The 20786-nt window shown below is 43.8% G+C and overlaps 1 protein-coding gene across 2 annotated transcripts in view; it reads right to left on the bottom strand.

Moving 5' to 3' along the window:
* Positions 1 to 1260: 1260 nt before the first annotated feature.
* MYH9 (myosin heavy chain 9) overlaps positions 1261 to 20786 on the bottom strand; it is a 70048-nt gene continuing 50522 nt past the window's right edge. For both annotated transcript variants that reach the window (XM_040062868.1, XM_040062870.1), the window contains exons 17-41: positions 20485 to 20606; positions 20054 to 20123; positions 18954 to 19114; positions 18111 to 18219; positions 17003 to 17134; positions 16163 to 16369; positions 15541 to 15678; positions 14917 to 15040; positions 13958 to 14129; positions 13153 to 13365; positions 12571 to 12715; positions 11879 to 12085; positions 10899 to 11003; positions 9529 to 9681; positions 8925 to 9173; positions 8220 to 8432; positions 7366 to 7578; positions 6849 to 7010; positions 6022 to 6150; positions 5594 to 5682; positions 5264 to 5387; positions 3974 to 4182; positions 3447 to 3555; positions 2973 to 3145; positions 1261 to 2805 (exon numbers count right to left, since the gene is read on the bottom strand). In XM_040062868.1, the coding sequence (XP_039918802.1) occupies positions 2688 to 2805; positions 2973 to 3145; positions 3447 to 3555; positions 3974 to 4182; positions 5264 to 5387; positions 5594 to 5682; positions 6022 to 6150; positions 6849 to 7010; positions 7366 to 7578; positions 8220 to 8432; positions 8925 to 9173; positions 9529 to 9681; positions 10899 to 11003; positions 11879 to 12085; positions 12571 to 12715; positions 13153 to 13365; positions 13958 to 14129; positions 14917 to 15040; positions 15541 to 15678; positions 16163 to 16369; positions 17003 to 17134; positions 18111 to 18219; positions 18954 to 19114; positions 20054 to 20123; positions 20485 to 20606 (3846 nt within the window). In that variant the 3' untranslated portion in view covers positions 1261 to 2687. The remainder of the gene's footprint in view (positions 2806 to 2972; positions 3146 to 3446; positions 3556 to 3973; positions 4183 to 5263; positions 5388 to 5593; positions 5683 to 6021; positions 6151 to 6848; positions 7011 to 7365; positions 7579 to 8219; positions 8433 to 8924; positions 9174 to 9528; positions 9682 to 10898; positions 11004 to 11878; positions 12086 to 12570; positions 12716 to 13152; positions 13366 to 13957; positions 14130 to 14916; positions 15041 to 15540; positions 15679 to 16162; positions 16370 to 17002; positions 17135 to 18110; positions 18220 to 18953; positions 19115 to 20053; positions 20124 to 20484; positions 20607 to 20786) is intronic.

Raw genomic sequence — 20786 nt, 5'->3', positions numbered from 1 at the left:
ATCTCTTGGCTTAAGGTTGCACTCTGCAAAGCAGAAAATGGTGAATATATACTTAATTTGTCCCTTCCATGGGGATGCACAAAAAAGTGGAAAGCTGAAGAAAAATACTGTGCCAGTTGAAAAAAAAAAAAAAAAAAGAAAAAAAAAGAAAAAAAAAGACACCAGCCTCTTTCCATCTTGCACAGGACAGAACGGCAGCCAAGCAGTGCTATGGCTCACACAGTGCAAGGTAAAGGACACAAAAAGCAGCCTGAGCTGAAAAGGGTCATCACGCCACCAGCGCACAGGTTCTGCTCTGGATCACTGCAGTGCCTGGCCAGAGGTGCCAGTTCAAGTTGATTCTATGATGAGAAAGCAATTTCCATGGAATTTAAAGGGCACAGTGGTCTCAGAGATGCCCTGCAAGTTTCTGCAAAACACTTTGGAAAAAGATTGAAGCAGCTGACCCAGTTACCGCCCAGATGATACTAAGTCCAGTCCCGTTTTTAACAGCCTATATGCAGGACATCAGCACAGCAGTGCCTGTGTTCCACACATCACAAACCCACATCCAGCACCTCATACCTCAATCCCTATCCAGGCTTTCAAAAACTGCAGCCAGCGTAACACAGCTTCAAAAGCAGCTCATTCTCAACTGACCCTTTGTAATGGGACTGCACCCGCTTGTGCAGCAGCACGTGGTTACTTGTGCCTGCTCCTTCTGCGTTCCCCCGTGGCTCTTAACTTCTACTTACACTAAAGTTTCTTAATGAGAAGACTTTTCCCCTCCCAACATCTGGTTAGGCAGAAACGCCGCCCTTCGGGGGCAGCAGCCACGTGTGCTCCCCAGGGAAGGAATTTCCTGTAAGCTGCACCCTCCCCACTCCTTGTTTGCCAGACTGGCCCTGGCAGCAGCCTCTGCTGGCAGCACGGGCCCCTCATGGTGAGCGCCAGCACTTCCTTCCTCATCACTGCGACCCAGGGCCCAAGCCCAGCCCCGACTGCAGCTCCCAGCTCAGACTTTCTCAGCAAGGTCGAAATCTCTGCCAGCACAGGATGAGAGGGACAAGCTCGGAGCCTGGAACTGCTGGAGTTGCACTCCAGCTTCTCCTGCCCTGGCTGTACGACCAGAATGCGCTTGTGGCGCTTCAAGGGGCCAGATGACCAGAATACGGGCACAAGTTTCTTATTCAATTTCTGGCAAAAATGTAACAAAAAGCAGAGTTTCTGTGGCTGCACAGGGTCTTCACTGTGCCAAGGGAAGGGCAACACACACACGACTGCAGCACATGGATAATCTTTATTGGTAACATCAGTGGAGCACCAGTAAACCATTACTGACTGTAGTGGTGACACACAGCTGAGGCACATGCTAAGGCACTTTTATTATATAAAAAAAATTAAATTCTTCTGTGACAGCAATTGGGACAGAAGGCTCCTGCATTAGGGCGCTTCAGGCATACAGTATGGTGCTTCATATTTAAATCTTACTTTGCTCATAAGTAGGTCTAAATGCAGCATATACAATATGGTTAAGAATACAGGTAAATCCAGCAACCAGTGTATGGTGTAGAAAAGTAAAGACTATCTATATATAACCATGGTCCCAAGAGAAAGGCAGTGATAAAGACCTTTATTTTTTTTCTTATTTACTTATTACAAGAAATACAAAGGCCTTACATATATCTGTGCAGATTAAAGGGTTTTTAATATACTCTTAGTCAACGGTGCACAATAACTAATCCCAGCCCCTGGTTACAGAGCAGGTGCAAGAGGCTTGGACATGTCAATAAGAGGAATTTCCCTCCCCTTATCCCCACCCTCTTCCCACTACCCTATTAAATTCCTCTAGATTCTGTCTATTACCATTAAATATATTTGGTCCCCTAGAGATTCTCGGACAAGCACAGGGACATTGCTCTGCTCCCCCAGCCTGTCATTAACTACTGGTCCACACTACCTTAGATGAAACCGCTCAGAGGCAGAGACACAAACAGGACATCATTGCACTTCAAAGATCTGTCCAGACAGGAAAAAGAAAAAGGGAGGAAAAAAGAAAAAAAATGGGGGCAAGGGAAGAAAAAAGAAAAGGAAAAAAAAAGAACTTTGGCAAGTCCCTCAGGTAAGTGGTCCCAAGAGGAGTTTTTCCCTCTTCAGCCCTCCCTGGAAACACATGAAAGAAGAAAGGGCAAATTGCCATGGCCAAAGCACACCGTTTTTTCCTGAAACTGCTCACAAACCACATGGGTGGGCAGATTAAAAGAGGCAGAAGTCTGAGGTCACTGAACATGATTGCCAAAAGCAAACAAAGAAGGAGGGGAAAGAATACAGGATGAACCTTCCCTGCAGCTACAATTGAAGACAAAAGGAGATTTACAGCAAAAATAATCTTTCCCTAACCCCACTCCCTCCAAACTGTGTAAGGGTTTACCAGCAGACGTGGCACAGTTCTACAGGCCTTTGCAGTGGCCAAACTGCTGGTCAAATTTCAGAGCCCTGACTCTTTGGCATTAAATACAAAGAGGATTAGGAAACTGCAAAGAGGAGAAAATTAGGAACACAGATGCCCGATGGCTCCAGATACACAGACCTGGGCTTACTCTGCAGATGCCCAGCCAATTTCGGAGAGGGTTTGCTGAAAGTCCAATAGAAGAGGGGAAGGTAGATGGGTTACTCCCTCGTGCGTAACCTGGGTCAAATGGGAGGACTTATTCAGTAGCTTTGGCATCACCAGCATCTGCCTTGCCATCCACTTCCTCGTCAGAGCACTCTCCTGTTCCCTTCCTGACCATCCGACGTGTCATGACGAACGGCAGGTCCCCACGCCTAGGGAAGGACACAGGGCACGTCAGCAACGTTCCACGGAACTCACAGGCAGGACAGGCTCTGGGAGGAGGTGAGGAAGCACCTGGCCCCACTGTCTGCTGTGGGCAGCCGCACAAAGCCCACGCTGCACTGGCTGCCAAGGTGTGGCACAAAATGCTCCTCCTTACCTGAGTTTGCTCTTCAGGGAGCTGACTTCTCTATTCATGGCATCCGCTGTTTCGGTGGCATCATCCAGCTCCCGTTGGAGCTTCCTACGGGATGCATTGGCTCGCTGGGCCTCCTCTTCTGCTTCCTCCAGCTGGCGCTTCAGCTGCTTCAAGCGCATGTTTGCCTTGTCCGCCTGAGCGTGTATGGGGCAAAAAATAGTAAGTACTCAGTATTTTCCTCGAGCTGCAGCACAGTAGTTAGAGTAGCAAAAAGCAGAGTTTCCAAAGCCCCCTCTTCCCTTTCTGAAGGGAATTGCCTAGGACTTCAGAGGTCCTGGTTTTTCTTTAAAAGAAATGCATTTTCATCTGTCTCATCTTGTAATTATTGCAGTGAGAGAGAAGAAGAGAAATCCACAGGATGGTGAATGCCTTGGTCATAGAAGGGAAAGCCTGCCTCCCAGAAGACTCACAGACACTGGAGGTTACTGTACCCACCTGATCTTTGAATTGCTCAGCATTACGCCTCTCATCATCCACCTGTAGCAGGATGTCTTTCAGCTTCTTCTCGGCACGGCGCACCTGTTTGCTGGCAGCCTGGCGCTCCCTGAACACAAACACAGGGGGGCTCAGACAACAGCTTATCTCCCACTGTCCCCAACAAGGTCAACTGACCTGGGCAAGTTAGAAGTGAGGAAGATAGCAAAAGTCCTCCTTAACTTAGGAAGAAAAGGGGATGGGAAACAATGTTCCCCAGAAATGACCAAAAGGCTGATGTCATACAGACAAGAGCTACCGAGGGGCAACAAGTGTACTACAGCTACAGTTTTAGAAGTGGTTCAATTCAAAAGAAGCTCTAAGTGTCTACTGTGAAAAACAAGGAAAGTGTGCCAAGACTGTACTTCTGTACTACCCTGTATAGCTAGGATGAAGCTCTCACTCAGACAAATCAGATTTAAGAAGAGCTCAAAATCCCAGAAGGGGTGGAAGACTGTAAAGCAGACAGAGTTTCTCCTAGTACGTACTTTGTCTCCATGTCCAGCTGCTCTTCCAGCTGCGCTATCTTTGCTTCCAAGGCTGTGATGTTAGCCTTGTACTTGGACTTGACGGCGCTCTCCATCTCCTGCAGTTTGAGCTTGAGCTCCTTGTTCTGGCGCTCCATCTGCTGGCGGGCGTTCTCGTTCTTCTGCGCGTTGCTGCGCTCGGCGTTCAGGTCAGCGTTCATCTGATCGATCTGCAGGGAGAGAGAGATAACGACTCCTCAGCACAGCCAGTGCTCCTGCCTGAAAGGCTCATTTATTTCTCAGACTCAAAAAGAACAACGATCCTGAGGGTGAGCTGAATATTTGGAACAACTCCGATGCAGAGGGAGGCATCTGTAGGCAGGACACTTCTCAAAGTATCTTAGTTTACCCAGATTTTCAAAGTAATTCCTTGAATAACAGGTTTATCAACATCCTCTTAGGGCTAGCTAGACTTGCCAATCACATTCACTATCCTCTGTGTCTAAGGTCATGGTCTGGCACTTAACACAGTAATTATCAAATCTCAGAATTACAAAAATCCTGAGTCAGGCGGATCCAATATACGTGTGTCACTAATTTCTTTATTTGCTGTCTGTCTGCTTCCACTACAAAGCAGCAGCTTAAAAATACTGACTTTCAGAGGTAAGAGGGCAAGAACTTGTCTAGTTCCAAGCCAGGACTCTGGCTGATAGTCAACCAAGTAGAGAACTACACTCTCATCTATCACAATGAATGAGCCCTCTGGAAAACCATCAGCCCAGCTCCTTGGCTTTGGAGTGGTAAGACAACAACACGCTTGACCCTCAAAGTTGGGCAGACAAAATATGGCACACAACTGGCAGATCAAGATCGTGGTTTCTATAGCAGCCTAACAATTTTTGTATGTTCGGTCCATTTGAAACAGCATAGAACTGGCAGAAAAGTAATTTTCTGAACACACTGCGGCACTCTTCAGCATGTCAAGTTGGAGCAGCACGCCACGGATCATATTTCTCAATATCCCTTAATACAGTAAAAAGGGACTGGGAGGAGGTTGGTTTGGTTTAAAATAAACTTGGGAGATTGTTCCAACTACCCAATGATTTTAAATGGCCAAAGCCAGTGAGTTAACATCAATATAGGCTGCTCTTTTCTGTACTGTGGTATTCAGCTGCTTCATCTTGCTCACACCTACAGCCTTCTGAGGGCCTGCACTGTGCACAAGGCAGCTGCTGACATTATTCAGAGCACAGTTTCACAATTCACAGACACCAGAGAACCCCCACGGGCCGCTGCAGTCTGAACAAGTACCTGAAGATTTGCCTTCTTGAGCCGGTCATTGATTATCTCTGTGTTACCCTGTTCTTCTTCTAACTCCTCCTCCAGCTGAGCTATCCGTGCCTCCAGGCGCCTCTTCTCCTCCATGGCCAGTGCTCTACAGGACACAGAGTCATGAAACCATTAGAGCAGCACTGATGGCATCACTGTCTTGGGGAAAACTCACCACCTGTACACAAAATTAGCTCAGTCTTTAGAAACCAGAGGGAATATAGTGCATCCTGCAGTCTACATAAAAATAACAGGCCGAGAAGTGTTTTCTCACAGCAGCTCCTCCTCCCTCAAGAGGGGAACATTACTCACCCTTTACCACTGTTGTTGGCAATCTCATCAGCCAGCTCATCCCTCTCTTGCTGGGCCTGGCGCTTGGCACGCTCAGCAGCTGCAAGTTCCTGGAATGAAAACGAGACAGACAGTGATCCAATAGGAAGCTACCAATTAACACAGTACAGGAAAAAGGAGTTACTGGTAATGGCTGGTATGGTCTCTGGCATAATCCAAAGCTAATTTATGACATGGCCTGTTCCCTGTCCACCCCACAGGCTCCTTTGCTTTGCACACTCCTATCACAGCTGTCAGGAAAGGGCCAAATTCTGCATTTTGAATTGGACCTCATAATTTGAGCAAAAAGTACAAAAGAAGGGAAATAAACACTCCAGCTTAGACTGGTGCATATAGTTCTCAGCCAAAGAAAACAAACCAACCCTTGACTTTCATGCATATTACATTACCTCCTGCAATTGGATCATCTCTGCCTCCATGCTTTTCAGCTTCTTCTCATTTTCTTTGGCCTGTGCCAAGATCTCTTCTCTGGAAGTACGAGTGTCCTCCAGTTCCCGCATGTAATCCTTCATTTGTGCCTAAAAACAGAGAACAGAAAAGGATAAATTTCAGGGCATTCATATTAAGAGATGTGTTTTGTTTGTCTTACGGGAAACATGGATGTAAAACAGAAATAGGGATTTCATTACTCTTCAGAAACCACAAAGGTTGCTGTAAAAACAAAAGGAATCATGCTTTTTGCAGTTCACAAGTAACATGTAAAAATATCAGTGTAAGCAGACAGGATTGCTTATTTGTAGAAAAAAAAAATTAATGTCAGATAAATGGAAGGGGGAAGGGAAGGTACAGGAAGCTTTCTAGTGAAGCAATGGAATGAACAGTCTAGGGAGGATTTAGTTTTTCCAAAGAACAGGTCAGACCACTGCTTGCAGGAATTTAAAAAGCACAACAGAGCCATCTTGGGGCAGGAGTGGGCCTCAGTGTTACTTAAGGTCCTCTAGCTTTGCAGCTCTGTAATCCTTTCCAACAACACAGACCTTGAAGCAAGCACTAGAGCGGACTATGCCTACAGCTTGTTTCCCAGGGAGTTAAACAAGCAGACTGGGATTAGAAGGATGCTTGAAATGCAAAAAAAAAAAATCTATCACAGTGAACTGCTGAAAGAATCTGCTGCTCTTGTGACACTGATGCATTATTCTGGCAAGGTGAAATCTTTCATGCCATTTCCCTGGGTAAAAACTCTGCCCCGACAGCTGAAACAGCTGCAATGTTTCACCTGCAGTTTGCGCAGCTGCTTGATTGCTTCTTCACGATTCTTGTTAGCAGTGTCTATATGGCTTTCCAAATCCTTCAGGTCCATCTCGAGCTTCTTCCTGGCAGCTACAGCCATGGAGCGCTGTTTTCGTTCATCCTCCAGTTCTGCCTCCATCTCCCGAACCTGTGTGGAGCAGCAGAGGCATCAGCATTTTAGCTCCTTCATTTCCCAACACCCACTTTTTGCATTCCTCTTTCAACGGCTGCATAAGTGCAAGCATGTGATTTGTCTTCATTCTCCCTGGCAGGGGGATGGGGCTGACATTCCTCGCTAATAAAGCTCCACAAGTTCCTGTGATAGACAATGACTATTAGAACATTCGCACACATAAGGGAGGAAGTCTCTCACAGCTTTGTAATATTGCCTGGAGTATTAACATTATCAACAGTCTTTGGCTTGGCATTGTCTGTCTGACCATCTTTGGACACAAGTGCTTTTGTGTACAGAATGCACTGAGAATTTACAGGGCAGTTCTTACTTGTCTTATCAGCTGTTTCTTCTTCTCTTCGTTCTGTTCATCACGCCCCTGCAGGTCCCGGTCAAACTGTGCCTTCATAGCCTGTTGGTTTACTTCTAGCCGCAGTTTGGCATCCTCTGTGGCCTGTAGCTCATCCTCCAGTTCTTCCAGCTGTGTCTTCATCTCCTCCACCTGCTGCTCCAGGGCTCGCTTAGCTTTCTCCAGCTCATGGACCTACAAGACAGTACCACATGTGAGGATTCCACAGAGTGCAGACAATTTAATCTACCCTAACAGAAAAAAAGGCTAAGAACAGCCACTCACATCAGACAAGATAAAAGAACACGGCACCTGTCTCTTGTATTAGGGCAGATGCACGCTGCCAGTCTTGTGTGTGTGTGGTAGTGAGGAGAAAGCAAAAAGCATTTGTCAGCCCAGTCCTGACTTAGTGAAGACTTACCAGAGCTGGAGACCTCTGGTTCTGACAATTCAAGAAATTACTTCTTAGCCTCTGAATTATTCTTTTCCTTCATTAACGTAGCTTTTTTTTTTTGCTTTTGAAATATTGGGATAATGTCTTCCACTACCTGGTTAACTGCTTTATCTTACACATCAGGTTCACACCATACCTTCATCTCTGCCACAAAGATACCACGTAATTTTCAGCTTTGCCACTGCCTCATTTGGGTCATTTCCAACCCACCTTTACCACTTACTGATGTAACACAAACATAACATTTGCAAACTCACAATGTATCCAGTATTCTCTACAACGTTCCTCTGTGTTACCAACTGGCATCAGCTTTTTGCAGTACAAAAGCAACAGTATCAACTGTGTGGCATTGCCTGCCCAGACACTTTAACTGAATACTTACGCTTTTCCCAACATCATCCTTAGAGCTCATGAGATCCTCCATCTCTGCACGAAACTGCTTATTGACTCGTTCCAGCTCAGCCTTCTGCTCTATGGCTTCTTCCAGGGCTCTGGCCAGGGACAGGGCCTTGGTCTCCTTCTCCCGGGCCTCTGCCTCGGCACGGTCCCGTTCCTCCGCATACTTGGCAGAGATGGTCTTCTCCTCTGCCAACAGCTACAAGAGCACAGCATCAGTATTCTGAGAAATTACTGATCCTTTCCTGACTAGGTAAACATGCATCTTTTCATCAGGGCCTTCTCAATAGCGTTCTTCCATGGGTAGAAGAAATCAAGAAAATGCAGCTTCAGAGAACGAAGCATGCCATCCCATCTCTAACAACTGTGCTGGCCCCAAATAAACAAACCCCTGATTTCATAGGCCTCCAATCTATTATTTCCAACCTTCTGAGATGATTTGCAAACAACACTTCAAGCTCAATCTTGATTTTGATATAAATGCGATCCCTTTGGGAAAAGAAACATCACTTAACTTCCTATTCATAGAACAAAATTAATTTACGTCTATTAAAGCTTTTTCCTCCACACTATGTGCTCTGCCTTAGTTCAGAAATACATATGCATTCTCCAAGCAGTATTGCTTAGGTATTCTTAAAGCAGACTTAACCAATAAGATGTACCTATGGAATGCTTATGACTGAAGTCATACCTGGTCAAACTTCTTCTGCTTCTTCTCTAGATTAGAGACAATCTGCCGCTGATGGTCCAAGTCCACAGCAAGGTCATCTAGCTCTTGCTGCAGGCGGGTCTTTGTTTTTTCCAGCTTGTCATATGCAGCTGTCTTCTCGTCATATCGCTGGCTCAAGCCCTCCAAGTCCTTCTGCAGCTTCTTCCTGGCTTCCTCTGCTGACTCAAGGCAGCCCAGACCATCATCCATCTTCTTCTTTGCATCTATTGCCTAAAGGACCAGGATTGCACATGAAGCCACAGAAAATGCTCTGTGCAGTTTATCAGCACCAGAAATTCAGGACTTTCAAGTAAGAGTCTGCTCATTTCTGAAGGTACTACTCCCTGTTCAGATAATACCGTATGACTGAATTCCCAAAGGAATTCCCAAAGGAAATCTATGAATGGTTTATACAATTACCAGACATCTTCTCATTTCCCTCACCCAAATCAGCAAAATCACCCATGCCAGGAAAGGTTGTGCTACTAGAAGTCAATCCTGCATTTAAATCTTACTTCCCTCAAGACAGACCCGTACTTATCCTTCTTCTCAAAAGTCACTGGTTTATGGGAAGCAGACTCTGTACCTGTTGCTGAAGAATAGAGATCTGTTTCTCCAGGTTTCTCTTTGCCTCCTCCTCTTCTTCCAGTTGTTCCTTGAAAGCATTCTTCTCATCCTCTGCTTGCTTCAGCTTAGTGCTGAGGCTGAGTTTGAGGCGAGTCTCCTCCTGCAGCAGCTCCTATAAAGCAAACACCCCAATGGAATTCAGCACCACTTGTTGGATTGAAAGGCTCACAATCCTCACCCACTCTCTCCAGGAGTGCCTCTGAAGTTGAGTTTAAGCATGCAACTAATTTCACAGATAAGACAACTGAGGACAGAATTCAAATAACTGCCTTCCAGTGAGTCAGTATAGAAACAAGATATTCTGTTCTCTCCTACACTCTAGTCATTAATGTACGCTCCCTGCCACACAAGCCTTTCTCAAGGCCTTACCACACAAGCTTTTCCACAGTCCTTTCTCAAGTCCTCCAAGCAGCACTAAAACTTTTCAGACCTTTCCCAACAACAGCATGACTGTGCTCTGCTACGTGTCTCTCTCATATTCCAATACCAAAGGAACACACAGCAGGCCCAAGTGCTTTTGCATGGTTAAAAACAATGTTGGTCTCATCAGAACTGTACAGCACTGGTCATTTACCAGCTTAGGGCACAACAGCATTGACTGATTTATGCTGCCAGTGCTTGAGCTGAAGGATCTGTAAAGATTAACCAATCTTCAAACTAGTGCAGAATTTTTGTATTGTACCCTGTCTTTGAGTCTGTTTTTCAAAGAGAACATCAATGACTGCTCAATGCCACTTATTATTGATGTACTCTTCCTTTCTCTTCCAACCTTCTCAGCACTCCGTGCTTGACCTTACAAGTCATATTCTGCTAACTGTAAATGTTTGTTTTTCCCAAAGTGTAAGACTAAGGATGATTTATTTCCTGAAAAAATACAAAATTGTTTCAAGCTATCACTTCCCTAACATCCACTGGGAAAGAAAGCTTTCTGCTTAATTGGACAAATTTACTGGAAATCACACACATATGCACACAAACACAGAAACCCTGTCAAACACTCGACTCTGAAGATCTCAAACAAGAACTTCATTCAAGTCAGTTGAAGCACTAAAGTGCTCTCAGCTGTAAAGGTGAGAGAGCAGGAATTCTAAGCCCAAGACAGGGAAAGTCACAGGTTCCACAGGCAGAGGAAGCAGAAGAAAGATAACTAGCTTGTTTCTGTAGAAATGCTCTCAATACGAGGTGGTATAAACCCCTTAGCACGCAAAAAAAAAAAAAACAGATCTGATCCTTTGAATTGTTGTATAATCAGTATTTAATGGCATCCATTTCTCCATTTACCAATTTGTAACAGACAAACAGTTGCCTTGATTTCCAAAGCTCTCTCACCTGTGTATCCTGAAGCTGTGATTCCAGAGCAGAGAAATCCTTTGCTAATTTGATTGATTTACTGTCAGACTGGTTCAGAAGACCTGTGACATTGTCCAACTCAACCTGAAGGAGAGATCAGAGTATCAGTTACTGAAAGCATCAGCAAAAACAAAGACAGGAAGAGCTGAGCAGCTATGAGACCAAAAACTGAAAATGGAGGCACCTCTCAGCAGGAGGGCATGTGTATAGTCTTTCAAGGAATAAACACATCATTTCCACAGTCCCAGGAATTAAATATGAGAAGCTGAAAAGAGGTTTTTATTTCAGATCACCTCTACTGCAAGAGCCTGCTGATTTTGGTTGGTTTGGGTTAACGCCTATATGAGATTTTAGGCTGGTAAGCAATTGTAAAAAAAAATATTAAACTAATTCTCTTCTATTTTATACTATCTGCTTCAGGATTGTATCTAGAGTCTCAAAATTACATTCTCAGACTTCAAAAGGTTGTGCGTATGCTGGCAATGTTCAACTTTTAATGACGACCCTCCAAAGGAGAAGGCCAAAGACAATGTTTCATGTCACTCTAAGGGATTTGCTGCTCCTTTGAAGAAAGGAGGAGAAACCCATAAATTCCCACATCATCCTTGAGCCACCAACCATGTGACAACTTCCAGACACCATCTTCCACGTGAGTTACACAACCACCAGTCTGTGTGTGCCACTCCAGGTGCTCCAGCAGCTGAGTGCTCACAGAGCTGTGCAAACCACTGTCTGCCTTCAGGGGGCACAGACACTGACTCTCTGAGTGTTGTAAAACTCAAACTGCAGCTGGTTATTTCACCTTCTCAGGGCTGCTCAAAATAAGTAATGTCAATTCAAATATCCCGATCTGCCAATGAGTTAAGGAGTTTGCAGAATACTTGGGAAGCAAATGATGGATTTGCTGGTTTTAGGAACATTATCCTCAGGAGGAACAGAGGAAAACCCATGCCACTCACCTGCAGTTTGTTAACCCTCTCAGCCAGTTCAGTCTTCACTCTTTCACCTTCTGTAAATTTCACCTGCAGCTCCTGGAGCTGAGCATCCACCTTTTTCCGCTTGTGCTCAGCATCGCCTTTGCCCTGCAGAAGTGCCTTCACCTCATTGGACAGTTCAACCTTCTCACTCTCCAGAGCTTGTTTTGCTTTTTCAAGATTTGCTTTCACCTGAAGAGGAAAAGAAAAGGCAGCAAAACCCCTCAGACTTTACATATGGCAGGATCCACCGAGTACCTGTTTTATTCAACAAGCAAGATAATGCTGTATGTTTAGCAGTTAAGTTGCAGACTGCTTACTCAGAAAAAAACCAAGATGAACAGCCTGTCACTGATTATCAGGAGACAATCTAACAATCAGAAAAGACAATAATGCAGAAAAAAGTCCTGCACTATCAGATCTCCAAATTACAGCTTGTACAAGCTAACAAATGCTAGCAGTGAGAAGAATGTCTTGGCTGTGCAGCGTAACGTGCCTAACAGGAGAAAAAAAAAAAAAAGTCTATTTGAAACAGCTTTATACGTGCTTCATGGAGAAAAATTATCTACCAAGGGAAGAAGAACACACGTATGAATATCGTGAACACTTCGTACTCTTCCGCACTGTCATTTCAGGGAGGTTGACTGCTTTGGCCTTGTGTTTTCTGTTCCACATACCCGTTTGGTTTGCTCTAACTGCTCTGCCAGCTCTTCAATAGCTTGTGAATGTTTCTGCCTCATCTCTTGGATTTGAGCCTCGTGAGTCTTTGCTTCATCTTCGAGGGTCTTCTTCAAAACCGTTACTTCTTGTTCTCTCTTTGACCTGCAAAATTCACAAATTCCATTTAGATGCCAAGGAAATAATCAGAGGTGTATATCCACCAACAGCATTTCTAATGCAGAAAAATGCCAAGGTCTGCTTAGGCTACAAAAATACTTTTCAAAGGTAGCACTTAGTACTGCATCCTTTTTATGTGCAAGCCAGCAGCATTATTTCTGCCTAAGAAGTGACAGCCTGAAAGTACCAATGTTTCAAGGGTACCACTAATACTTCGGTTACGGAGCAAATCAACTTTCTGACATCAGGTGAGGTAATGCAGTCCTGACTAGGCCTTGCACACCACTTCCTTCTGTAGTCACTGAGGCTGCTAACCAGTGATAAAGGCAGACTTGCTATGGTAAGAGACTGAATACAGTAGACTTATTAAAAACAGCCAAAACCATATCCAAATAAAGATAACAGCCCCATGCTGGAGTTACCTCAGCTCCTGCTGAGCAGCTGTAGAATCTAGTGTGTCTTCTAGCTCTGTTTTCAATGCTTCCAGCTCTTCTCCCAGATCCCGCTTCTGTTTTTCAGCTTTATTCCTGAATGCTCTCTCTGACTCCAGGTCTTCCTGCAGCTCCGTGATCTGGGATTCCAGTTCCCTGATCTTTTTCAGGGCCATGTTCTTCTGAGCTGCCTCTTCTTCCACTCTGTGTTCAACATAAGGTTCTGGTCAGAGCCAGACTTAAACCATACACAAATTAAGACCACCTGCCCTACCAAAAATAATCAAGAAAAGCTGATATCGGTCAGCTCTACAATGTTACATTCAGACATTGATCCATATATGATCTACAAATTCTAAGCTCTATCTCCCAATACTTGAGACAGCACAATGACTCACCTTAAAGAAGGGGACAGAGAGAGACTGACAACACAGGAAAGCAGAAGAGAAAGCACCATTTCGCACTGGAAATTGGACGCTTTACTGAGTAGATGAATACAGCAACTACCAGAGGGACAGTGCGCCGCCACTAGTTTTTAATCGCAGCTTAATAATTACTACTCCAGTCAAACACACGCAGTGCCTATTGCATCCACAGTCTATTCTGTACAGAGAATGTGGCAGTGAGCAGCAGCTAAAGAACTCTAATGCCAAGAACACAGATCTTAAATAGTCCACAGACTAAAATACAACATCCACAGATTGCATTTATCCCTATTCACCCTATTCCATGTGACACAAGACAAGAAATACTTCTCAACCATGTGGTCCCTCAACCCCACAGGTCAGGTTCTCACCTAGCTAAGGCTGCCTGCAGCTCCTCTTCTTTCTTGGCCAGCTGCATTTTGAGTTCTGCAATCTGAGCCTGCAGCTCAGCAATCTGGTCATGCAGATCAGTGGAGTCCCCTTCAAGCTTCCGACGGGTCTTTTCCAACTCTTGCCTCTGCTTTTCTTCGCGTCGCAGGCGTTCTGATGGAGATGGGGACAAGTTAAGTAACACAGATGACACACACTCAGAACACTGTATGAGCACAGAAATATAGACCTAATTAAGCAATACTTTTCTGATAACACAACTGTCCAAACTGTAGCTGGACTGCACTATTTTGTCAGGACCTATACAGGCATCTGCTCCATATTTTGCCCTCAAAATATATCTGGGCAATTTCCCTTCCCCTCACCTTACCTTGCAGCCAAGCCTCCTTTTCCCACTTTCACTGTAGCAATGCAAACACAATGCCAGACTCATGCCACACAGTCATAAGGACCCATTTAGTGATGCTGAACAAAAGGTCTGCTCTCCCTTTACTGAAACTAAACAGGCAGTCTCCAGAATATCCTTCTAGAACTCTGAAGAACTTGTGCAAACAGGCTATCAGAAACGGCACTAACCCTGACAGATTGATGCTGCTGGAAGTAGAAAAGTGGAGACACTTGCACAGCAGGAAAAGAAAGAGAACCAGCCTCTCTTCTCCATTGGCCTGGCTGCTTTGGAGAGGATTTTTATTTAGATCAAGGGCTCAGCTGACAAGGCACATAACCTTCAGCCACACAGAGCACAGCTCTATCAAACTGATCAATAGCTTACACACTACAGACTAATTTTTAACCCTTCAGAAACTCGGGAGGACTAAAACTCTTTCAGAAATAAAACAAGTTCAACATATTCTAACAAGAAATTACCTAAAACTAATCAGGTAAGGTCTCTACAGGATCTATCTTAAAAAAACAAAAAACAAACAAACAAAAAAAACACCTTCAAGGTCTGTGATCATGGCCTCATGCTTATTCTTCAGTTTGGCTAAACTCTTAGATTTTTCCTCTTCCTCTGTCAGGTTTGTTGTAAATTCAGACATTCTGTCTTCCAAGAGTTTCTTTTCCTGCAGAATTGAGATGGCAAAGTCAAAAGAGTTGTTGGATGTACAAGGTATTTTTCCAAATCTGACTGCTTAGGAATGTCAATGTCATAAGTGCCTACTCCTGCTACAAGGAAGCCCAGAAAGAAAGATATTTTCAGGATCACAAACAGAATTCAATTAAACTTAAAGTTGAATTTAGATTAAAGGTTTATATATGATAGGCCTTTCAAAAAGTCTGTTTATAAAATAATTTGATATTGTTTGGCATAACAATGCATCAGAAAATGTTTGCCCAGGGATCATTATTTAGTCAAGGTTATTTAAATATCATACAATACTGACTGTTGAGAATACAGGCAGGTAGTTACTTTCAAAAATTCTGGTCAGAGTTCTCAAAGACAAGACTGAATTAATGTGTAAGTTTCCCTGTAATAGGGAGAAGGTCAGCCTATAGTGTTTTTTTCCCCAAGAGAAACACCGATGCATCTCTAGCTTGTGGAAGAAGATGCAGGAGGTCTCACCTTAGCCAATTTGAGATTCTGATCTTCCAGAACTAGCACATCTTCTTCCAATTTCTTCAATTTGGCCTCTGTGGTCACTTTTTCTAGCTGCAGCTTCTGCCTTGCGCTTTCCTCTTCCTCAAGCTGTTCCTCTAGTTCCTTCACAACACCCAAAGAAAAGCAAGGTATTTGTCAGTGTCTCTCACCAATCCAAGGAACAGCACAGTTGCAACACTAGAATGGAAGGTTTCTTCACCCTCCCTTCCAGGTATTATCAGCAGGTCCTAAACTGACATCTCTACCATGACTTAATGCAACATAATGCATGCCAATCAACAAATTTTCCCACAGAAAAAGCAATGCTATTTTGCAAAGAATACTACCATTCCTAAAACAAAGCAAAGACTTGTCTAAATTGAGATGTGGCCATCACCTTCAAGAATGGAACAGCTCATTCCAGACCACTGAATGCCTCAGGCTCAGCACCAGAACTGCTGCATTCTATTGCTGTTTCCACAGGTGGATTTTCCTATGCCTCTTTCCCCACCTTCTCTCTTTGATTTCCCTCCAAGCTGAGGCAAAAGAACCACTCAAACCCAGACTATCCTCTTTACGACAAGAGACAGCATTCCTAGAGCATTACCTGGATGTTCTGCTGCATTTTCTTTTTTTCAGCCTGAAGATGTTGACATCGTTCCTCCTCTTCCTCCACCCTTGCTTCCAGGTCATGACATATCTCCTCCAGTTCTTGTTTCTTGGCTGTCAAGCGAGCTCTTATCTCCTCAGCTTCAGCACACAGTTCAGTTTCTGCTTGCAACTGTTCCTGCAGCTGCATCTTCTCTGCCATTAGCTACATTGGATGCAAAGCCAGAAATAAGACAAGCTCCAATTTACCAAAGCACTTAGCAGCGTGTGTTAAGTGAAGTTCTGTGCTCCTCTGTCCCACAGTTACCGTTTAAACATTGCAGTAGTCCCCTGCTGTCAAACCAAAAGCTAAATGTTAAAGCACAGTTTTAAGTGTGGGTTCTCCTTCACAAATCAGATGCTGCAACCACAAATTATTCACAAATTTCTCAAGACCATATCCATTTGAAATACTGGTATTATCTATTTCCCCTTCAAAAACTAACAAATAATTATCAGTCCTATGGGAAAAAAACAACCCTGCTCCCACCTTCTGTGTTCCAAGCAAAAAGGATTCCATTAATGACAAGCTGAATTCACCCAGCTTGCTATAACACTCAGCCAAAGGAGACTTTTTTTCTAATACTGGCTTTAGAAGGGCAGTAGGTAGTCATTGCACAAAAAAACCTGCTGCAGGAAATGAGCTGCAAGAAGGGCAAAGGAAAGTGAACAAGAGGCAGCCAAACCATGTTCCAGCCAGCAGTTTGTCCATCAGACAAAGAAAGTGAAGAAGGTACTCTCAAACAGCTGGACAGGTGGAGAGAGAACAATTTTTTCACATCAGATTTGCAAAACTCACCTGGGCCTGGAAGGTCTCCATCTCACTCAGTCTATTTTCTGCAGCCAGCTGCTTCTCCTTGACCTTTATTAGTTCTTCTTCCTTGGCCATCATCTCCTCCTCCTGTCTGCTCACTTGCAGAAGGGGCTTCACCTGAAAAGGAAACCAAGGGAATGAGATGTGTGCAAGGACCAACAAAAACATGAAGAAATGCTCTTGTACTTGAGATAAGCATTGAACAAAACAACATTTCAGGTAAGTGTCCTGTATGAAGGACCGATCATCTGTTTTGTTGTGAACACTGGGAGAATCATACAGATATCAGCTAGTCTGCCAATAGCACACTTTCTGCCATTTATTCCATTTATTCTCCCCCAGGATGGGATGCATCAGGGAAGGGCTCAGTAAATTCCAGACCCTCAAGGGTTAATAGTGAGAAAATAAAAAAAGTTGCCATCTAATAGGGAAATTCACAGGTAAGTCAATGTTACATAGGTGGACTTCTTTAACGCCTTTGGCATGGTATCTCACAAGATCTTTCTCTCTAAACAGAAGAGATGTGGATTTAATGGGTGGAGTGTCTGGTGATCGAGGAACTGGCTGGGTTCAATCCAGATGGGGATTCTGCACCTCTGCTCTGGTGAGACCACACCTGGAGCATTGCATCCAGGTCTGGGGTCCTCAGCCCAGGATGGGTATGGCCTTGAGTAGGTCCAGAGGGTCACAAAAATGATCAGAGGCCTGGAGCACCTCTGCTATGAAGACAGGCTGAGAGAGTTGGGGCTGTTTGGCCTCGAGAAGAGAAGGCTCCAAGGAGACCTCAGAGCACCTGTCAATACCTAAAAGGGAGTTCATAAAAATAGAGGGGGCCAAACTTCTTAGGAAGGCTTTTTGTGACAAAAGGGTAATGGTTTTAAGCTAGCAAAGAGAAGATTCAGACTAGATACAAGGAAGAAGTTTTTTACAATGCGGGTGGTGAAACACTAGAACAGGTTATCCGGAGAGGTGGAGGATGGATGCCCGATCCCTGAAAGCATTCAAGGTCAGGTTGGATGGGGCTCTGAGCAAACTGATCTAGTTGAAGATGTATTTGCTCATTGCAAGGGGACTGCAAAGAGAAAACTATTACCTTGGTGAACAACCTCCACCATTGCCAGTTCCGCAGTTTCAAATAGGCAGCACAGTTTCTCTGAAGCACTTTCATAGCTGTCAGCTGCTGCTGGCGCTTGGCAAAGGCTCTGCAAAGCAAGCGGAGATAAGACAAAGGAATCCAGAGTAGCACACAACTCACACTACCAAGCCCTTTCTTAGACACTTCTAAGAAGTATCTAAGTATTTTCTCTTTAGAAGGTTCCCTCTCAAAAAGACAGCAGTTTCCAGTGAACTTTCTCTTGATTTTCATTTTTTTTTCTGCTCAGGTAAGAGTGGCTATTTTTTTCCTCAATCCAATTTCTTATTTTAACAAATTTTCCCTCACGTCTTCTACTCTGAAAAGCTTTACTACCTTGCAAAAATGGGAGATCTGAAACAGAGGTGTGTTTTCCCACCAAACTGACAGGTACTACTTCTGATCTTAGAACTGTACCAAATTGCAGCCCTACCTGATAGCTGAAGAGAAGCCCTACACCTCCTGCATCAGTACTGTACTAAGACTTTTCCATTTGCACCCTCACAGCACTTCTGTCAAAAACTTGATCTGCTGCGTGGCATTCTTACAGAGAGGAACAGAACTTTACTGCTCAGGTAGTTTCTGGGATATAGCACAGAGATGTTTGCAGGTGCCAGAAGTCTGGCATTACAGAGATGAGAAAACCCTGAAAGACCATCAACTGTTACGTACAATAAATAAATCATGACCTTTCTGACAAAAACTAAATTCTAGACATAACAATTTCCTTTATTTGAAGATAAACTTGTACTTGAATGGGAGAAATACATGTTTATGATGTACTTGAAAAATTGTAGTACTCACTTTCTGGCCAGGTAGCCTCTGCAACATGCTTGGAATCCAATAATGACATCTGTGATCTTCAGGTCTCTCTCTTCTTCAAGATGAGCAAGGACTCCAGCTCTGAAAAACACTTTACTCTGTCCAATTCTATAAAGGTTGGAATCCAGCTCCAATGCTTTGATCTAAAAAGGGAGAGAGAAGAATTCAAGTTCTGCAAAAGCTGTTTCATGTGAAACATCACAAAAGATATTTGTGGCTTGGGGCTCTAAGACAGCCCTTCTCTACAATGAGCCACTCAGGCAAACCAAAGTTGTTGACTCCCAATAAATTCCTGGCCTGTCCCAATTAGAGGAAATGGAGCTCAGCCAAGCACAGCATCAAATGGAGGTAATCAGAGGCAGAAAGTATGATAGAAAGCGTTATTTAATACAGTATCACATTAACTACTCAAAATACAAGGATGCTGTGAGGAATGCATGACAGCCCTCTTCCTTTCCTAGAAGAAGCATCTGTTGATCCTTCCCATTTATTTTTTCTCAGTCCTATCTTTGTCAAAAAAAGCCACCCCAGCCCAACCTTCCTTTCAAGGATTTGCTGCCAATATTTATATTAGCTAAGCTAACAAGAATCAGCTATACTCCTGTAAGACAGAAAAAAGGGAAATCTCTTACAGCCAAGTTCAACTCAAGCCTAGTCATCAAGCTAGAGGCAAAGCTTTCCCTATGAAGCAGGCAATTCTACAGAAACTAATTGGAGCCTTTGTTGAAAGCATTTGTCAGCAGCAGGTCATTACAAAAAGTTTACTGAAGCTCATACTTTCAGCCATGTGCTAAAGATAGCTTCTAAGCGTTTTGAGTCTATGAATACTGCTGGCATCGCAAAGTATGCATCTGTGGAAACAGAAAGGTCCTCTTTGCCTAGTATTATTGAATCTCATGCTAGACAAAAGCCTCCATCCATGAAGCCAAGAGGAAGCTTTTTGCACCCTTCTCTCAGACAAAACATTTGACTTTGGAATTTTGGTCTGTGAGTACAAGTTATATTTAGCATGCACAACTCCAACTTTTAAACCACACCCATAAAGTTTATTCTATTCAAGCAGAGTTTCTGGGATGTTTTACCATCAGCACGCAAGCCTGCTTTCCATCCATAAATCCTTTGGGAATTGCATTTGGAGTTAAGATTTCATATCTGAAAATGAGAAAGCATCGGACTAGTCACACAAGTGTATTTGAAAACAACAAAACAAAAGAAATCAGTGTGCATTCCTATGCCAGTATGAGTTCAACGGTTTTTCAAAAAACTGCACCTCTAGATAGCAGAGTATAGAGCAGCAGCCTTGGACAGGGTCCTCTAGGCCTCACCTTAACTACATCCTTACCAGAGAAATCAAAAATGATTTTGGGAGGCTTTGTGCCAGGGAATATCAAGGTACAGATGTGTTGTCTTAGGAAAATTGGCAATCTAGTTGCAATAAAAGACTTCCGTTTTTGTACTTATGTCTTAACTTTGTCAGGCTAAAGTTTGCTTCAGATTCTTTTCTAGGGCTCACCTTTGTCTGAATTCCTGGAATACCACTCTGTTGGGGAAACCTTGACGACAAATACGGATTCCCTCCAGCACTCCATTGCAGCGAAGCTGGTCAAGGACCAAGTGGGGGTCCAATTTTCCAGCCTAGTGATGAAAATGTATATTTTATGAATATCACAAAGCTTTTACAAAAACAGCTTATCCCTGCCTCTCCCACTCTCTTTTTTTGTAAAGCAGCCAGTTCTCTCTTTTCCACTTAGAAGCAATGGAAAGCTTTTATACCACCTTAAGAACTGCAAAGATCAGTCTCCAAAATTTTAAAAA

The sequence above is a fragment of the Hirundo rustica genome, chromosome 4 (genome assembly GCF_015227805.2).
Source record: "Hirundo rustica isolate bHirRus1 chromosome 4, bHirRus1.pri.v3, whole genome shotgun sequence".
Taxonomy (NCBI): domain Eukaryota; kingdom Metazoa; phylum Chordata; class Aves; order Passeriformes; family Hirundinidae; genus Hirundo; species Hirundo rustica.
Note: the sequence above shows the minus strand (reverse complement) of the source record. Positions and strands in the feature narration are given on the sequence as shown.